Here is a 14765-nt window from a genome sequence, read left to right on the forward strand (position 1 = left end):
CAGTGTCCCTGCTGGTTTGGGAAGTGAAAATTAGTCAAGTTCACATTAAACTGTGAACCAGATTACCTTCTCCCCCATTACTATAACTAGCATTTTACACACATGCAGGAATGCATCCCTATGATTAATTCATTCACTCTCACAACAAATATGTCTATACAACCAACACTGATTGTGTGTGTGTGTGTGTGTGTGTGTGAGAGAGAGAGAGAGAGAGAGAGAGAGAGAGAGAGAGAGAGAACAGCATAAAATCAACAATAAAATTACATTCATAAAACAAATACAAATTGCATCACAAATCAGTAGATCAGGTGAATGCATCAACATATCTGGATCATTATCAAGGAAAGAAAGCCTGGGTAAACAGAGGTGCCTAAACAGCAACACTGCACTTGCCTGCCTCCAGGAGGGGAAGGGAAAACAATGTACATTTCCCCCAGGATTGTGATTTCTAGTACTCTCCTTCACAAAGTTTGAACTCAATAGGAGTTATTTCTGGTCTACCATGTGTAGGACTCACCACAAATTTGTTCTTCTGCTTTTTTAATTCAGCAACCCAAAAATCAGTTTGTCATCCTTGCTGGATTGTAAAACTGTCATCCTGTTCAACCTTTCATTGCCTGGGGAGATTCTAATTTCTGTAACCGTAGCAGCCCTATGTAAAATAGGCCATTCACTACTTTGCTTTATGCAGATGCTGATGAATTAGACAAATGCAGACTGTTCGAGTTGTCCCCCCCCCTTTTTACTAGTTATTTATACACACATAAAGATGCCTTGCTTACTGACTCAGTCACTGAGAAACACTCATAGTGTGTTGAAATTGTTGTACTTTCATATGACCTAAAAAGCTAAAATGTGGCACACATGGGGAGGATCCGATTAAATAAATATACACTGCATTTCAGCCCTAGCATTGGCCCCCTAGGTGACTTGCAATTAAAACTGCACATTATAGAACAGTAAGAATCAGGAGGTAGTTATCTGGAGATTTGGGGCAAGGTGTTAACAATATGTGAGTGGCATCCAGCTTTATTCCTCAGGCCCCTGGTAGTATCCTCAGGCCTGGCCACCATAGCATGTAAATGAGGCAAGAAAAATGAATTCATCAAACAATTAATACAATTCAATACCATACCCCCCCAACATTTCTCCAATGAAAATAGGGATGTCCTACCATGGTGGTAGTGAGAGCCGGCAATGGGGGTATGGCTAGACAGTCTGGCACTGCGATCCACACCACACATTATTTCAGTGCATGGAGGAAGAGTGTGGTAGTGAGTTTTGTCCCCACCCTAAATTTTGAGTCTCCCATCTGAAAACTGATGGAGAACTGAACCCCATCCTCCCTGTTTTAGCTCCCAAAACTGGAGGAAAAAGTATTTTATTAGAACTTTCTGCTCAGTCCTAGATCAAACAAAATAAAGCAGTGCTGCGTGCTATGCACCATTCCTAAGAGGTTTCAAAATGACAGTTTTTTTTAAAAAAACATATCTAGCTTATCCTCCTGTTGATAGAGGGTTTATCCTAGAGTGCACTTTTCTCATCCTTTAGGGGATACCATCAAAAGCCTCTAAGGATGCAGATCTTTCTGTTTCTCTTGAGGGACCCTTCCAATTCCACCCCCTCCCAAATTCTTAAGATGAAACTCCCTTGCCTTGTACTTAAACTAAACCACCCTCATTACAGATACCACTATTGCTCCTTATCTGGAATAAAATTAGGCCTTGTCTCCATCTATCTAACTAGTGATTGAAACTGCTTCCAGCATTGTAATTCCCAAATGTGCCCTCGGTATAAAAGAATCGTAAAGAATTTTCTTCTTACTTTTCCATCTGCAAGGACAGTTAGATATCAATTTCAGCATATCATTAGGTTATATACTTCAAACTGAAATTCAAATATTTATAGATAGTTATGACATGAGTGGAACTGTTCAAGAAATAGATATATGTGTGTGTGTGTGTGTGTGTGAGAGAGAGAGAGAGAGAGAGAGAGAGAGACAGACAGACAGACAGACATATATATCTGCATACAGGTTCGGGTTCATAAATTAGATAAAACTTTATGTTGCTGTTGCTGTTTTATTTTATTTTCATTGGATCACTTAAAGAAATTGATTTGCAATTGGAGGATTAAGCAGAAGCAAAAGAATGTACTTCAACCCCACACTGGTTAAAGCACTGAGGGGAAGGCAGCAACCCCCCAACCAAAGGCCAGTTGAGGTTGGGAGAAGATTCTTTCCAGTCCTGTCAACCAGTGACCCAAGTAGTTGAGTGAGACTGTAATGTTGAGGCTGGGAAGCCTGTGGGGGCAAAATGGTCCCAAACTCTCATGGACAAGGGCTTTTAAGGCCTCCCTCTCTCCTTCTCTCTCACAAGATCTTGTGGGGAAACCTTTTGGGGTCTCACAAGAACACAACAACAAAAGCCCATCCCACTCTTTGAGCTCCCGTGCTGCAGGGCAAAGTTATTCTGTGTTCAGGGAGCACTCAGAGCAGGACTTAATGCGTGACTAATGACCACTGATAATACGAACCCTCCAAAATACCAAACATGAATAAATCCTCACATGAATTAAACATACGGTATTAATTTTGACATTTTTCTTTTTTTTAAAAAAAAAGGAATGGAAATGAATGTTTCTTAAACTTCAAGGTAACACTAATTTGCATGTCAACAAGTTATCCAGGTTTATATGAGATTATTGTAGTGTTATACAGAACAGTATTGTTACCATGACAACAACTAGTATGCTACCTCTGAGAATTTTTTTTAAGGACATCTAAGTAATTGTACCGCTTTGGAAAGAAAGCTAGACCTAAAGCTGGAGGTGGATTGACTTTAGTATTATGCAATCTCTTTCAGATTGTACTGGAAGGTCCATGTTCCATTATATAGCTATACAAAGCACAAGTTATACTTGGGATCTTTTAATGGTTAAAGCACACCCAATCAATGAAAAGGATCCTGAGACTGAACCCTTGCTTGAGAACCTCCTTGTTAGTTCAGGAAAAGATCCATTGGGCTGTATCCAACTTTCTGTGTCTGCTAGTACAAAGGCTGTTCTGCTAGGAGGCGGGTGAATTTTAATGATGTGCAGCAGATGAATCAAGCGCAACAGTTTCTCTAGCCGCAGTTCCTTATGTAACAGATCACACAATCAACTGCAAATCAAAAGTATCAGCAACCTGCTTAAGCATTCTCTTGCCCACCAACATTCTGCTGGCACAAAACGTTACAGAGGAACATGTATACTACTAAGTAACTTTAACTTAGCACTGTGCTGGATACAACTCCCCGACTCCAGCACTGCAAGGATAACGAAGAGATGAACATAGTCACTGGAGTAAAATAGGCCACAACATTATTAAGAAACACAATTAGTGCATCAAACTCTTACCTGCAAAAAAGAGAGAAAAGCAATTGACGTTAGTCATGGAGGAGAGCAAAAGTTGTCGCTGTGCCAATTGGTTCTCCTGCCAATTGACCCTAGGCTCCACCTGCACACTGCATTGGTCCTGATCAGGCCAGCCTGCCTTTTGCTTAAGGGTATATGTCAAAGCCCCCTGTCCATGTGTATGTGTGCATACACACACCTACATGCCCATCTGTTGTGATTTGATGGTGCTGTAAGGTTTTTTGTGACTACTCCCCAAATCCATCAAATGGTTTTGTTTTGGGTGTTTTTTTAGAGAGAGTGAGAGAGAAATATGGCAATGTCCCTTTTGACCTGCAGCTCCTGGAGGACTAGCCATGGATCAATGCGGCCCCCAGCCTAGAAAACAGTTAGCTAGCTCTGCCCTAGTGGTGCTTTCAGATGTTGAAGCAGGGTTTGTTCAGTCACAGAATGTCAGGGGCACAGCCCTGTTCTTTGGTCATCATGCAGTGTGGTCCCTTTATGCCTGTAACACTTTACATTTATAACCCACCTTTTCTCCAAGTAGCTCATGTTTCTACCTCTCTTCATTTGATCCCCTCAACAATCTTGTTAGGTAGGTTAGGCTGAGAGTGAGAATGGCCTAAGGAAACCTAGTGAACTTCATGGACAAGTGGGGATTTGACCCCAACATTCTGACCACTACACCACCCTGGGTCTTGATGGGGTTACACCTAAATGTTGGGAAAGTCACAATTTATTTAGTTAATTATTTCAGTTATTTACATGCCATCTTACAAGGTAGAGTTTCCTCAAGGCGTTTCGCATTTGTTATGAAACATAGAGCATGATAGATGCAATTAAGAGAACAGTATTATTTTTATGCACCCAAAAATATTCAAACTTGGCTAATCTGGACATGTTGACTAGAATTCACAGACATACCATCTTGCTGCACACTTATATGGGATATTGCTTTAGTGAACACAGCAAACATTTGGACTACACATCTCCAAAATCAGGCCTAGGGAACCTGTGGCCCTCCAGATACTGCTGGACTACAATTTACATCATCCCTGACCATTGGCAATATTGGCTCAGGATGATGGGAGTTGGAGCCCATCAGTGGGGGGGGGGGCGCTACAGGCTTGATATTCCTGTCCTAAATCAAGTGAACACTGCAGCTTGCCAGAATTTAGTAGCAGGGATAATACACACACTTATATATATACATATACACCAGCAAACCCTACTGGGCGGGAAAGCATGCTCTAAGGTACAGTATGACCAGTTTTCTTCTCTCTCCCTGCCCCCTCCTAACCATTACAATCTTTCAGCAGAATGGTTCATTCACTGAATATGAATGCATGCAAATTTCTAATGCCACGAGCCCAGTCCTTCAGGGCATACAAGTTTTATTTATTTTTTCCCCCAGTACACACATTTCAACAGCCCGCCCCTCATCTGCCTTTTCCTTCTTCCTCAAGGGTGCTGTATGCATTTTTCTTTCTGAATAATGTGCACATTCGGTACCCTGACTAAGACATAAAAAACAGAGCCAAAGCAACAGAACAGTACTACCCAAGTGCACATATCTTTACTTTATGAAGGATTTTAATCTAGTTTGTCAGCAAACAGAAACTAGTTTGTGCGTCAGGGAGGGGGAGAGAGGGAGAGAGAGAGAAAGAAAAAGAAAGAAAAAAAGAGCTTTCAGATGACCTGTTTATTGAACATCCATTCTGATTTGTTTGCAGGGAGATGATATGGCATTGGCTATTTAATGAGCAGTCATTCTGATTTGTATATGCAGAGGTTAGATGATGTTTCATCAGAGCAAAGGTTGCCTCACTTTCCAGTGCATATCCCCATGGCTTTCCTTATTGCAAATAGCATGCCATTGAGAAGCAGGTGGATTGAGCAGTACCTCCCAGTCAACCTGAATTCGTTGGTATGTGATTGAATCCCACCCCCAAATAGTGACAGTCTGGATGTGCCTAGAGAGATCAAGGAGCAACTGTTATCATTATCTGCCTCTGTGGGTCACTATGTGCATTTTGTAAGGCAGAATCTTCAAAAGCTGCACTAACGGAGTGAAACAATGAGCCTTGGTTAACATTGAAAGGTGTTCATTAATTAAAATCTGTTGCACCTTTTTGCAGCCTCCACTTACTTGCCGTGTGATTCACATTACAGAAATGTGTCTTGAGGAAAGTCACAGTGAGTCGTAAAAATAACATGTTAAAATAGCCCTACATATCTATCCCAAAATGTGCTAATGTTATGTTAGGTAGCATTATGTGTGTCTCAAAGGAAGAAGCACATTTTCTGGATGCTGCTGCAGTAGCCTCTGCAAAAAAAAATCAAAAAAAAATCACCTATATTATTAGAAGTGGAACTTAAAGCAACTTAGTCCATAATAGCAACTTTCTTATTTAAAAACCAACCAACCCCCAAGAGGTACCATACCAAATGTGTCTCACTAAAAAAAGTTTGTTATGGCCCTAAAGGGGTTCTGAATATACTCTGATTATTATTTTTAAGATACACATCTTTTTAGCTGCTAATTATTTGGGTTAAAACTTAAGCCATTTTTTAAAAGACAAAAAACTTCACTCCAACACTTTTTAACAACTGTGTTTGATATTTTTCACACCACATATAGTACATTTTAGACAGGATTGGCATCACTTGAACTTGATCATTGGTAGAGGTGCTGGTAGAAAGCATGTGACCACTGGACCACAAGTCCCAACATCCCTGATCATCAGCCATGGCAAATGGGGATGGTGGGAGTTGTAGTTGTTCAAACAACATCTGAAAGGCCACAGGTTCCCCACTTTAGTGCTGGTAGGATGGCCTGACCTTCATATGTGTACTTCTGCTGTTGGAAGGAAAAAACAAAGTGGGGCTAAAGCCAGACTTGTCTTCTGTGTTTCAAGGTGGAAAATTAAAGAGAACCAGCATTTTCTCCATCTAAGGCATCTGTACTGAAAACAGTATCATGCCACCTTTAACAGTCATGGCTTCCCCAAAGAATCATGCAGACTGTAGATTGTTAAGGGCACATAGGAGTCCTCTAACAGCTGTAACTTGACGGACTACAGTTCCCAACATTATTTTGGGGATTTTAATGTATAGTACATCTAGGACCTCATAAAAACATCAGTTTCTTGGGAGATTCTAGTGTCTACTGGACATTCACTCACCAAGGCCAAGTGTCTTATGTGTATGCATTAACATTAGAAATGTATACAATGAGTAGTATTTATTGTTATTATTTCAGAATATACTATCTGCTTATAATGAACACATGGGGATGGGGTGGGGTTCAAATGAACATGGAAAGATAAACCTGAGCACAACTCTCAATTCACTTGTGAATCCCAGTAACTGGCATACTGGCAGTGAAGGAAGAACATATCCGTCATGGCTGATAGCCATTGCTTGTCATAACCGCCATAAATATGCCATTGATAACCTTATCTCTTCCCACCATTACCACCTTGGTAATGTTTCTAGCTGGTCATTATAAGAACTACTATTTCATTCTATTTAGGAATTGGTGCCTGAGTTTGCTATTTCTCCTCTTCCCTTCCTCTCCATTTTTCCTTGTGTGACATGTCTTTCAGATTGTAAGCCCATATCTTGTTTCAGTTGACTGAAAGTAAGCTGCTGGGACAGCATTTTGGGCTGAAGATAAAAAGGGGATAAAAAAATAAAGGAGGAATTAATTCAGGATCACTTGGTCCTGGGGAATTTATTTGAATGGATTCGTCTACCCAGCCATGACAGTGATTTTGAAAAGCCCACTTTTAAGCCCTGGGGGAATTATAACTGGTCTAAATTGAGAAGGTCAAATAGGTGAAGAATTATCACTTTTCTTTTTGCAGTCCAGTGAGTAATGTTTCCTGTAAAACCAGTCAGCACTAAGTTGCCCCTTCGTGCCTTTTGCATGAAGGGGTATGCAGCACCCTTAACAGATTATATTTCCCAGGATTCTTTGGGGGAAGTTATTACTGCTAAAGTGGCCTTATTGCTTTAAATGTATGGTGTGAATATGGTCTAAGCTTTTAACATTTTCTGGCCAGGTAGAAATATAATGCATTCCACCATAGTGGAGAAGACATGGCCAGGCCACCTCTGTACCTGCTCTGCCTGCTTTACAAGAGCTATGTGTCACTGGCATCTTCTAGGTTCCTGCTCTCCATTCGTAGGAGCCTTTTCTTTTTAAAGCTGAACTTGAACTGGATAGCCCTTCAAACAGAGAATGCCTTCATATGGAGGGCTGCCCTCTGCACGGCAAGACAGATGTGGGAATAATAAGCCTAGAACTTACTGGTTGCAGTTGGACAATGACAGGGCTTAATTTGAAGCAGAACTCACAGGAGTCAGAGCTTCATCTTCACTTTCCATGAAGATGCTCATCCTAGGGATTTATTTCCATAACTTGCATCACTCAGCACAGCAAAAGATGACGGTATCTGGATCTTCATAACTGATAGAACGTGTTCTATGCTTCTGTGTTCCCTGCAAGAGAACTGCTACCCCTTTAAGAAAGGCTTTGGAGAAACTTGGTTCCATTGCAAAGAATCCTTGCATAGTGGTAGCGGAGAGGGAACAAATCAGTGTTTTAAAGTTTCCTTTTGCTGCCTCCTCCCCTTCTCTTCATTTTAAGTAGTGAAAAGAAAATAATGGAGTTGTGCAGGGGAAGGTTGCAGTTACATAATAATCACATTATGTTTTATTTTGATCAGGAAATTTTATTTTAACATGATTCATTGTGAGATGTTGGGCACTCTCACTGGCTGCATTCTGACAGTTTTCCTGACACTGCCTTACCTGATGATTTATGCAACCTTTCACATGACATAAAAGCCACTTCTGGGAATCTCATTCCTGTGCAAATTCCTTCCAGAACAAATCTGTTCGTAGCCCCTTTGACCCAGAAAATGGCAGGGTGAAATTTGAGGTGGTATTCTCAAAGAATCATAGAATTGCTGATTTGGAAGGGACCCTAAGGATCATCTAGTCCAACCCCTAGCAATGTAGGACTCTCAACTAGATCATACATGACAGATGGCTATCCAACCTCTGCTTTTATAAACCTTTGTGTTTTCATGGGTGAATCATGGGGGAACAAAAGTGCACATGTGCATGTGGGGCATTCCCTCTCTCCCTCCCCTCCCCTCTATCTGTCTTAGTCTCCCATCAGTAAAATACAAATAAGATTCACCAGCAGTGAAATGGTGCTTGGAGGAAATACACTGATGTTTGGCTGTGTGGCAGTTTTGTTAAGACTCATCTTTAGCAGAAAATAGCTGGGAGAACTAAAGTGGAGAATTGGCTTGGCAAGAAAGCTGAAGTGATTGTCTTTTATTTATTTATTTGCAAACTTTCAAAATCTCTTGCATTTCACAATAATGAAGGTTGGACTTCAACCATAGTTTGAATGTATATAAACATTTGAATTCTGAGTTCAGAATTTGACATCCACAAGGGAAATTATTTCACCTGTTTTGACTGGCTAAATGAAATTAATATATATTTTGCTAAATTTCATTATCAGGCACTGTCAGATCATGTCAAATGCTGATGGCTACTGCATGCCAGCTTCAAGATTCTGCCAAATGTTGACAGCTGCCACTGCAGAATCCATGAATATGAAATGCTGATGCTGAACCTTAAATATTATTGGAATACTTGCACACACAAAGAGAGAGGTTGCCCAGAGAAAAGCTAGAGGAGCACATTTGCGGGGAAGAGATCAAATTAATCTCAACTCTAGCTAGATTTACAGACTTCAAATCATTCTGGTTCAGAGGATTTTTAAAAACACACACATTGAGATGGGCTGAGCTTGTCTTACCTCAAGGCTTCTTCACATGTTACACTGAACAGAGGTACAAGCTGTCTCAACAAATGTGCAAGTGTTTGTGTGAAATATTTGTACAACTCAACTACTGTATGCCTAAGTACACAGACTTTGCACTCATTGAATGTTAGATGTGAATAACTGTACTATTTTGAACACAGATAGTACACTCATTGAATGCAATATGTGAACACTATTATTGTGTATGATGTGTTAACAAAGCTTGGCCAAGGGAGAATAACTTTAACCCTCTACTTATAATTTAACTTCCACTGCTGGGTATCTGGTGTACTAACCCAACCATTAACAAAACTTGTACTAGTGATTACAGCCTGGGAGCAGAATTGAATAGCATAGGGACACATAGTGGCATCAAATTATTTGGAGTTAATGACTGGATGACTGGTCAGTGAAGGTGTTGGATCCTGTGTGGAGTTGTCAACTGGAACCCTGAAATTAGGCTCATCTGTTACCATTCTTGGCTAAGATATAAAGAAAAATGCTTAGTTTGTGGTTCGAGGACCCGACCCCCACAATGTGAAATGAATACACAAGGACATGTGATGTAAGGTTAATGGGCAAGGAAAGGCCACAACTTTATTGATTACAGCAGTGAAAAGGTATTGGCTTAGGCATTGGATCTCTAAAACAAGTGGGTTTATTCACCAGTAGGTGGAGCCTGTTGATGCTAATCCAACTATAGGCTCTCCCCTGATGTCACCGAGGGTCGTGCTATGGCCTCCCGCCAAGCAGGCATCGGACAGAATACACGACCGCCAGATTCCTTTAACGGAATACCCAAAAATTGAAGGCATAGGCGATGGCCACACCTAGCCCTTCGACACACCACAACACATTATTCCAATGCCTAACCTACCCACCAATACCACAAAAGTTGTGACGATTGCTACGAGGTAGGCGAAAAAACCAAAAAGCCTAATGCCAAATGGAAAAACTCCTACCAGGCCCCCTGGACAACCAGGGCGACCAACCTAAGGTCCATAGCAAGGCCAATGACCTAAGCCCTAACTCAAAGGGAGTGGAGGGTGGGTGACTTGCGACGAGACGACGGCGAAGAATGAGGCTGGGGAGAGGCTGGCGCTGCAGCAAAAGGCTGCTGAACACGCCCCCTCTGAGGCACCTGGTTGGGTGCCTGCCGAGGGGCGTGGGCGCCAGCCAGGTGAGGTGGAGGCAGGGGGCTGACGCCCCCTGCTAGGGGCGGTGCTAGGGCTCCCGCCCACAACCACTCCCCTCTCTTCCAGGGAGGAGAGTCTATAGCATACCATATAATACCATAGCATACCATATAAATTGGAGTTGTTTGACTTGCAACACAGATGTATGGATATATAAAAAAGAATTCCTTGATGCCAAGATCCAAGTTTGGGGCAAGTACTCTCTGATGAGAGTTTAATTAATGCATGAATGGCATCAAGGAATGCCTCATACCACACACTCCTTAATCACTTCTCAGTAATGGTTGATTTCTTTGAGTATGGTCTTTAGGAACAGTCAAGGTGCAATTGTGTTTGACATACTGTTTGGTTATATGCTTGTTTGTACTTTTGGAACCCAGTGATGTCCATTTATGATTGGGGTATCAGTATGAAATCAGACCTGCCCAGGATCACAGTATTCTGTTGCGAGTTCAGCTATTAGGCCGACACCCCAGTTGCTCCCCCTCCTGAAGTATGTTTCCTCACTCACAAAGTTACACCAAACCATTCACTACAACCTTTTCTTGGGCCACTGACTCAATATTGCCTATCCTATTAATTAATGCCATCATTTGTTTTCTAAAAGACATACCAGCAACTAATCAAGGAGAAATGACTTAAATATGATTTGGTTAACATTCTCCGCAACCAAAATCCAAAGAATGATCTGAAAAGGTTAAGCAATTATTTGACATTTTTTTAAAAAAAAAAAAAAACTCTGGCTAATGCAAAGTAAAAGAAACTGGAGGAGACAAAGCTATTTCTGAGACAACAGAGGATATTCAGTTTCTGCCAATGGCTTCCTCTAACTATTATAGGTGGAAATCAAAGAAGGAAAATATATCATTTTCAAACCATTGATTTTCTATGCTGCAGCTGTAACGCTGCCAGTTTCTTTGAAATATGCTATTGCAAAACCTTAAATACAATATATTGTATTGTATTATTCATCTGGAATTTTGTACCTCTTTGATATGCTTCCTTTGCAAATGCTTGGAAATCCACATAATTTAAATAGGTAGTTTTATTTTACATTTTACAAAGGTACTTCAAATAATATGACTATTCTAAAATAAAAGTACTTCAAGAAGTTTCACCCTGTTGGTGTATTACTGCTGAATGGCACACACGGAAATCAGGTTTTTAAGTCTAGAGATTGATAAATCATTCAATTTGCAGTCTTAGGTTTATTCATAAATCCATTCCAACCTGTTGCAACATTAATATGTAATTTAATTTACTTCAAAGCCATTTTAAAGTTATTTATTGAAAAGTCAATTTCAAATCCATAACCTGAAATTGTATATTCTTGGTGTTAGAAGTGCAACTGCAGGGATCGTTCAGTATGCAACTTAAGGGTTAATTCTCTTAATCTTAAAATCAACTCACCGAAAGTGGGACAGGTGCAGATGTTGCTTAGCAACCAGGCATATTGACACAATGATTGTTGAGGCAGTGTGTTCTTTGATTGGCTGAATCATCCTGAGAGACATTCTCCTCTCTTGGTGTTTAGTTGAAAGTCTCCCTGCTACGAACAAGGCCTGAAGTAAACAAAACAAAACCTTTCTGTTCCTTTCTCCTCAAACTATACAGGGTGCTTTGCTGAGTTTCCTCAGTAAAGTTTTAACAAGACTTTTCTCCCTGGACTCTGTGTTATTTAAGTGCCTTTGCTAATGTCCAGGAGGACAAGGGCAAAGAGGAAGATCCATTGTTGAATGCCCCTTGCTTGCAACCATGGAAACATTCACAAGCCTTGCCATAAAAAAAAAATACTTAATAAGAAATCTGTAAAAAGACAGAACCCAAGAGCACTCTAACATTTTTACTTCCACCCTGTTGGTGAGAAACTGCCAAGGATAATCCATCACAAGGATTATCCATCTTTGGTTCTCCCCCCCTCCCCTTGCCTGCTGTTGTCATAATATTTCACTTAAAATAAGTTTTTATAAATGTATTTTATTTTTTAAAATACATCTTGCAGATCTCCTTTGCAGGCTGTGCTCTGTGTGCCTTCCACCACCCTCAGTACTTGAAGTATGATGAGTGGCAATACAGTATAGAGTCTTCTCTGGAGTTCCTTCCTTCCTGAAGAACTCTTTCCCTTTGGTAGTTCACTTTGCTTGTTCCTAAGCTCTTTTTAGGTTCCACACCAAGACTGAACATCTTTCAGATGGGCTTTGGGGTTGCTCTGATAATGCCCCCCCTACACAATTTGTGCTGCCCTGATAATTATTGCTGATTGATGTTGTGCTACTAATTAGTATTGTATTTAAAACAGCAACAACATACATTTTATATTGTGTTTATAGCTTGGATCCCATAGTGGCTGGTGGGCCAGAAAGGGGTGGTGGGGTGTTGTTGCTTACCCAGCTTCCCAATGCAGGAGTCACTGCCAGTAACCAAAGGGGGGGACCATTCAGTGGAAAGGTCAGTGCAGTGTGGGCACAGCAGTAGGAGTGTCAATTTGGCTCCAGCATTGCACACTGCACACATTGCACATTGCTATCTCTTCTAAGTACCAGTTGAAAGCAGCTTTATTTTCTTCTGCTTGTAACAAATGCTCATGTTTAGGTCTGATTGTGTTTTTATTGTTAGGCTGCTGATACCTTAGTGTTTAATTGTTTCTGTGGCCTTGGCTTGTTTGCTTGTTTACTTCCAAGCTGTCTTGGGTGGCTTATGCAGAAAGGCACAGTGCAGATGTCTTAAATAAAACATCAATATTTAGAGAGCATTGCTATTTGTAATGATGCTATGCTTGTTGCCTTGCTGAGTGCACGTCTGTGGGTTGGTGTAGAGGAGGGCTCATAAACTGCAGGGATGTTAGGATTGCAGTGCTTTGCACATCAATGTATGTTTAAGAATGAGTTTAACTCTGCCATCTGAAGTCCTTCTGCATGGTGACATTGAGGATCTGGAGCCCACTACCAAGGGGAGGTTCATCCTTCTTCCTTGTTTCTGATCTTGAGATAAAATTTGCTGACCCTTATTCAAACAACTGTTAGAGTCTTCTGATTGTTTGAGGAATGGTTCGCTGTGGTTTCAGCTATTTCTTTACTGCTCAGCTGATACCATGTTTTATTTTCTATATGGGTGGTTTATTAAGCTATCAATGGAAGAGAGTATGGAGCGAGTCCTCTGTCCAGATTCTTTCCTAACATATTGCCAACTGGCATTCTTCATCAACCGTACTTTTCTTTTTCACTAGGTACTTACGTTACCAAAGTGACAGCCACCGATGCGGATGACCCTGTTTACGGAAACAGTGCCAAGCTCGTCTACAGCATCTTGGAGGGACAGCCTTACTTTTCAGTTGAACCACATACAGGTGGGTGCTTCTGAATGCTAACTTCCCCTGAGTTATATGATATGTGAGGAGCACGGCTTCCTGAATGCTGCTTTGCTTCCCGCATTTCAGCATAATGTGTAGGTAGGTGGCTGTCAACATTAGTCAATCTGCAGAGCGTAAGTATCTGACTCATTTCCCATGGCTGCACAGAAAGACCTGACAAAGTACAAAGATAAAAAAGGAAGAAGACTGCTTACAAATGTTGTTGCAGTAACTGAGACTGAGATACCAAAAAAGGTCAAGTAAAAAGCCCACTGTTAGTGGAAATATTGCAACATATTTTAATAAGATGTTGTTCAAGACCTCCAAACAGAAGCAAAACCTATTTGGGTGGGGGGTTATGGGTGTGCAAAAATTATTATAGGTTGTTAAACCTTTCTTTTAATAGTGCAATAGAGTATGTATATACACACTTTTATGCACTAGGTTCTACATTCTATGTTTCAACCAGGGTTGGGAAATCTCAGACCAGGGACTAAAATGACCCCCTAAGCCTCTCTGTTAGACTCTCTGGTCACATTAGCATAATGTGGTTTCCAGTGCCAGGAGCTGTGCGGAGGTGTGGTGGTGCAGGGAACTGGATAGATTACGCATGTACATTCAACTGCCTAATAGCATCTGCATTGCCCAGGAGATTGCAGCCACAGAGATAAGTAAAGAATTGCCCCAATTGTCTGGAAAGGTTACTTCCTAGTTTGCATGAAGAAGCCATTTTCAACAGAGCCCAGCATCAGAAGCACATAGCTGTGGGTGTTGTAATTTTGCACCCATAATAATTTTGCACCTGGGACAACATCCCTTGTGACCACCGTGCTATGCCACTGTCTGGTATCTTCCCACAATGCCCCACCTACACATCATCTCCTCAACCACACTTCCCATCATTGTTCCCGGCTTTGCATTTTTCTTGGTGGTTTGTTGGTTTCCCCCCAGCTTGCCTAGATGGATAATG

The 14765-nt window shown here is 41.1% G+C and overlaps 1 protein-coding gene across 1 annotated transcript in view; it reads left to right on the plus strand.

Annotated features, from left to right (window-relative positions):
* The window catches only part of CDH8 (cadherin 8), a 231688-nt gene that overhangs the window by 105034 nt on the left and 111889 nt on the right, over positions 1 to 14765 (plus strand). The window contains exon 4 of the mRNA XM_083625807.1: positions 13673 to 13792. Within this exon, the coding sequence (XP_083481933.1) occupies positions 13673 to 13792 (120 nt within the window). The remainder of the gene's footprint in view (positions 1 to 13672; positions 13793 to 14765) is intronic.

This window comes from Podarcis filfolensis (genome assembly GCF_964270895.1).
Source record: "Podarcis filfolensis genome assembly, chromosome: 8".
In the NCBI taxonomy this organism is placed as follows: Eukaryota; Metazoa; Chordata; class Lepidosauria; order Squamata; family Lacertidae; genus Podarcis; species Podarcis filfolensis.